The sequence below is a fragment of the Vicia villosa genome, unplaced genomic scaffold, assembly GCF_029867415.1.
Source record: "Vicia villosa cultivar HV-30 ecotype Madison, WI unplaced genomic scaffold, Vvil1.0 ctg.001519F_1_1, whole genome shotgun sequence".
NCBI classification, from domain to species: domain Eukaryota; kingdom Viridiplantae; phylum Streptophyta; class Magnoliopsida; order Fabales; family Fabaceae; genus Vicia; species Vicia villosa.
In genome coordinates, this window is record NW_026705649.1 from 446,286 (window position 1) to 451,542 (window position 5,257).

Below are 5,257 nucleotides of genomic sequence, written 5' to 3' on the forward strand. Positions count from 1 at the left end.
TTAAAAAAAATCTCACAAACTTTAGAGATTTGGTTTTATTACATGCAAAAACTCAACAAATAAAATCACAATTCAAACCCCACCTCTGGTGACATTTACTTCAAATTTGAAGATAAAATATAAAAAACAAAGCAAATCTACAAAATCTACCATTGCTCTAAGTATTATTATGACTATTGTACATTTAGCAACGAATGCGCTAAAATCTGTCAAGAAAAATCTACAACATTAAAAATCTAGACTTATTGGAACTACTTCATGAACGACCTAATAGCCGCGTGGATTGAACTATTGCGAGCCGAATTTCTTTGACATATTAGCGAGTGCGGGCCACTCCACACAGATTGGCTGTTTTCGGGGAAGAGAGTTCCACACAAACTTGAAAGCATGGGATTTTCAGAATAAAAGCTCTCAAGTAGCTTAGCTTTTTGATGTCTATTTTGCGGTTCCTACAAACACATTCAACCATTAAATACATATTGCAACCGAAAATATGCCAATAGTCATAACAGAAACTTAATGCAATTGCATTCTGAAAAGTATAATTTCCTTGAGGCTAAATCAAATTGTGTTTGGCATACCTTGTGCTTCTTGTGTTGTTGGAACGCTGCAGCTTGTCCTTCTAGTTGCGTTTTATATTCATCATGAAGACCAGTTGTGTCTCCAAGTTCCGATTTCTCTGCCAAGGTTCCATCTATCTGTCTCTTCTCACTGTCCATTTCAATCTCTTCCTCATCTCCCTCTTCATCTTCCTCCTCTTCCGCATTCTCTGGGCCACGGTCATCTTCCTCCATCCCATCATCATCTTCATCGTCGTTAACTTCATTGACCTCATGCCTTCCCTCAAAAGGGCTGCGTTGCTTCTCGCTAGTCTCCATCTTTGTCACGTCTCCTTTGTTTTCGTCAGCATCTCCATCAGTACCCGCCGATTCATCTGTGTTTGAAGATGAATCCTCCCCGCCAGGACTATCTCCAAGCATCGATTCCTTTGAACCAAGAGAAAGTACATAATTATTTGAGCCATATGTCTACTTATGAATTTCATGGTAATAAACAAGAGCAGATATTTCAATTTCTATATTGCTCTAACACGAACAATAAAAATACCTCTTGTTTGAAGTCTCTAACACGCTTATCACCACCGGGCCCAAAATTTCCTTTTGCAATTCGGTCATTCTCCTCCCGTTCCTTCCTACGGCGCTTTAGCACACAAATTGCACATAAACAATCATGTTTATGGTGTCTTCTGCAAATAAGAAAAAACAAGCATATAAACATTATCATGTTTATTGTATCTTTTGCAAATAAGAAAAAACAAGCATATAAACATTTCAAATAAGGAAAAGCATCCTTTGTCATTAAACTCATCATTGAGGACATTAATATTTATGTAAGAACCAACCAAGTTTACAAAAGAACTAAAAGATGCATTTTGAAGAACTTATGCATAACGAAATGCAATTCCCTAAAGTCAAAGGCTTCTCTTTGCCTTTATCTTAAATAAGATTTATAATTAAGTTATAAGAAAAATAGATATCAGGCATATATCAAGTTTATGGTAACAAGTATATTTATTTACCTTCAATCTTTTAGTGAACTTGTATTGTTAACTTGATCATAATACTAATACAAACAAACACAGTATCAACATCAGATTTCATTTAGTTTACATTATATCAAGGTTTTAAATAACGGTTGCGGTCGCGTAAAGGCTTTTGCGATTTTGGTCGGTACGGGTGTTGCGACCCTAATTGCAGTCTTCGCGGTGTGAACCAACCACAAATTGTTCTTTAACATAAAAACGATGAATAACGGCATCTGCCGATAACGTTTTGTTGTGGCCGCAGACCGTTTTTAAAACCTTATAACTCTCAATCATTTCCACTATAAGAAAGATTACTTTAGGAATGACAACATCATACAATAAATAAGGTTAAGTTGAAATGTTGGAACACACACCCATGACCCTTTTTTTTCTTATGCTTCAACTGGCCACCCTTCCCTACTTTTCCATCACCAGAAAGTGCAATATCTTCTGCCGTAGCGCCATATGCAAAGAGAAAAATGAATTACCACAATGATATCAGAAATGAAATAGAAATAATCTGTTTTTCAAAAGATCATGCAAAAGTCTCACCTTTGGTCCCTTTTGGCTGTTCAGTGTATAACCCAGCAGCAGTCCAGTACTTCATAAAATTCTTCTTTACTCGCCTCATAAGATCCACGATATAGTCACCCTTATTGTTATACTTATAGCAGTTCTCCCAAATGTATTTTACATCATTATAAACATCCTCCGAATTCATATACTTGCCATTCTTTTCAAGGTTGCTGCATATAGTTCCAAAATCCATTGGCGTATCGATGATATCGAAATAGTCCTGGTTCCAGATAGCGTACGAGTTATGATATTAGACACAAGAAAACATAATATTTTACATTAAATGGAACTAAAATTAGAGAATGTGATCCATATTAACTAGAAAATAAACTTCGAAAGTCACTTGAAAATATTTATACTTACAGGAATTCCCAGAGCTTCCGGGTTAACAGGAACATTGAAGGGTTCAGCAGCATCCATTTTCATTACCTTCCTTATAATCTGTACAATAAAACAAAAAACAAACCCAAAAGAAAATTACTCGATACGGATTCCATTATAATGAATAATTTAATGCTCGGACCGGAAAAAAAAAGCTAAAGGAAACCAATACTAAAGTTCCAACACACCATTAAGGAGGTATCCAATTCCTGCTTATGATATCTGGGATTAAGTGGCGGTGCTTTCCTTTCTCTTATGTAAACAGCAGTTTCCGAGGAAATTGGCAAAGGCTTGCTTGTCTGGTCAGAATTTAATCCCAAACCCTTCGAAGACTTAATCTTTATACTACCGGCTTTCTTTGACGAAGCACCAAACTTAATATGAGGCAACGAACTCACACTATCTTCAATTCTATCAACATTCACACTATGTCTCTCCAGCCCATGTTGCTGACTACTCCTATCAGTATCACTTTGCGAAGGTGCATCAGACGAATTCGGTTGAGAGTCCAACATTTTCGGCGTCCTAAGCTTCACCTTAACACGTCCAATCGACTTTGCAGCATCCTTAACGCTGCCAAAACCATCGGGATTCACGTTAGCAAGATTGCTACGTTGATCGGTGCCAGTGGAAGACGGCGTGTCAACTTCCATACCAGAGTTATCTTCTTTATTATCATTACCAACATCAAAACCAGAAGCTTCTGAATTATTTTGATCTTCTTCAATTCTAAGAGCAACAGGGTTGGTACTACTCTTCGATTTTCCTTTCTTATGTCCGCGTTTTCGCTTCATCTTCTAAATTCTAACCAACCAAATACTACCAAACACTACCAAATTCCAACCACTGTTTCTGTATGCTCAAACTCTAGAGATAAACAAATTGAAACCAAAGTTAAATCACCAAACAACATAGTATAAAAAAATTCATCACAAGATTATAAAAAAACATCTCTGCAACACCGACACCTCTGAAAAAAACGTGTCTGCTTCACGGTCGTGTTTCTGGTGTCCGTGATTAATAGAAAAACATAAAAAAAGTACTAATTACGAAAAATGTGTGCTTTTTTATGTGTTTTATAAGGACAAGAGAACCAATTGAACAAAAAGATATGATTTTTAGGTAAATTATGAAACCATGTTATTCACTGAAACATGTTATTGAAGAAAGATGAGAAAATTGAAGAAAAAGTTACGACTTACAGAGTTGAATTGAGGAGGTGCAATTAGAAAAGGCACGTGCGCCGGTGACTGAGAAACCTTCAATTCACGGCGGCGGAGGAACGATGCGACGCCGTCGGGACAGGAAGCGCGTCTTCGATCTAAAATTCAAACGATTCGTTTCATTAGAATTGTTGTTTATCTAAGTTACTTTTTATTTTAATATATTAGGTCATATATAATTTTATTGGAAAACAAAATAATTAAATATTTTTTTATTTTACAAAATTATTATTATGTTTCATTTTAAGTTTTTGAAAAAAATTACACTTTTTAATCTCTACAAATTATTAAACATCTACTTTTAATTTTTTAAGTTAAAACATAACATATAATATATATTTTTTATTTATCTTTTTACACTTTATTTTCTCCATATTTTCATTCATCAACAATAAAATGTATAAAAATATAGAATTAAGTTATTCTATTTTTTTTTTTTACTTCATGAAAGAGAAGTTAAATTTTACAAAATTTTCCCTCGTGTTTATTGGTACTTTTAATAATTATTTTACTATTCCACGTCATTAAAATAAACTAGTTTACGTAAATATTTATCATGAGTTTAATTTTCACTGTTGATGTGAGAATTTTTTGACATAATTTTTTTTAAAAATCTTTCATTAATTGCTTTTAAAGTCTGAAACCTAATTAAAGTAAATTGTATTCAATAGAAAATACATAGGCTTAAGTGCACTTTTAGTCCCCCTACTTTGATGTTTTTAACTTTTTAGTCCCCAAATTAAAAAAGTCAAGTTTTAGGTCCCCATTTTCAATTTTGGTGAATATTTAAAGGTCCCTCATCACTTAAGTGCAATTTTAATGACATGGCAACTAATATTTGGTCCAGTCACTTGCCACATCACTATTTTTATTTTAAATTCAATTTTTAATTCTTAAGTTAATATTTAATATTTTAATAAAACACTTTATGTTATTTTATGGATTAAATTGACTCTTTAAATATTAGGTTGTCTTCTTCATCCTTCTCAATGCAAGAGTACAGGAATTAGGGCAAAGTCCCCATCTTCATCCTTCAACGCAAGCGTACATGAACTAGGGCGAAGTCTTCTTCTTCATCCTTCTTCCCCTTTTCTTCTTCTTTCGTTTTCGTTTTCCAGAGATGTCTCAATGCACGAAGGCGAGTAGTATCTGGGCTACACGTTCATGTCAGTTTCGAAGCCAGTGCAGGTGCGGGCTTGAAGCTCCATTGATGACCTCATGGACTGATTCGAACCCAGGCAGACATTTTTTTGGGTGTGGGATGTACAAGGTAATGTCATGGTTGCTATAACTGAAAATTTACATTTTTATCTCATATGTATGTAGCAGAACGAATTTGTGATTCTATATATGTGTTGTTTGCAGGTACAAGGCCATAAAAGGTGTAGCCACTTTGTTTGGTACGAAGGTGAACTCTCATCAAGGGCCAAGGAAATTATTTGTTCACTGCAGAAAAAATTGGAGCAAGAAAGTGAAGGATAGAAAAACACTT

The 5,257-nt window shown here is 34.6% G+C and overlaps 1 protein-coding gene across 2 annotated transcripts; it reads right to left on the reverse strand.

The window, feature by feature from the left end:
* LOC131635610 (uncharacterized) lies at positions 1-3,903 on the reverse strand. 2 transcript variants are annotated; one of them, XM_058906244.1, is made up of 8 exons: positions 3,745-3,903; positions 2,731-3,409; positions 2,525-2,602; positions 2,138-2,381; positions 1,960-2,032; positions 1,108-1,246; positions 582-986; positions 1-449 (listed from the first exon to the last, which is right to left on the reverse strand). In XM_058906244.1, the coding sequence occupies exons 2-8, from the start codon at positions 3,334-3,336 to the stop codon at positions 252-254; spliced, it is 1,743 nt and encodes a 580-aa protein (XP_058762227.1). In that variant the 5' UTR covers positions 3,337-3,409; positions 3,745-3,903; the 3' UTR covers positions 1-251. The 2 variants fall into 2 exon arrangements, with proteins under 2 accessions (XP_058762227.1, XP_058762226.1); XM_058906243.1 differs by having other exon boundaries at positions 1,960-2,035.
* Between the last annotated feature and the right edge of the window lie 1,354 nt (positions 3,904-5,257).

Excerpts from the sequence above, each read along its gene's own strand:
- LOC131635610 (XM_058906243.1), bottom strand. The coding sequence starts at position 3,336 with ATGAAGCGAAAACGCGGACATAAGAAAGGAAAATCGAAGAGTAGTACC. Across the intron at positions 2,603-2,730 it reads AATTGGATACCTCCTTAATG|ATTATAAGGAAGGTAATGAA; the intron begins GTGTGTTGGAAC and ends TTTATTGTACAG. Across the intron at positions 2,036-2,137 it reads ACAGCCAAAAGGGACCAAAG|AAGATATTGCACTTTCTGGT; the intron begins GTGAGACTTTTG and ends GCGCTACGGCAG.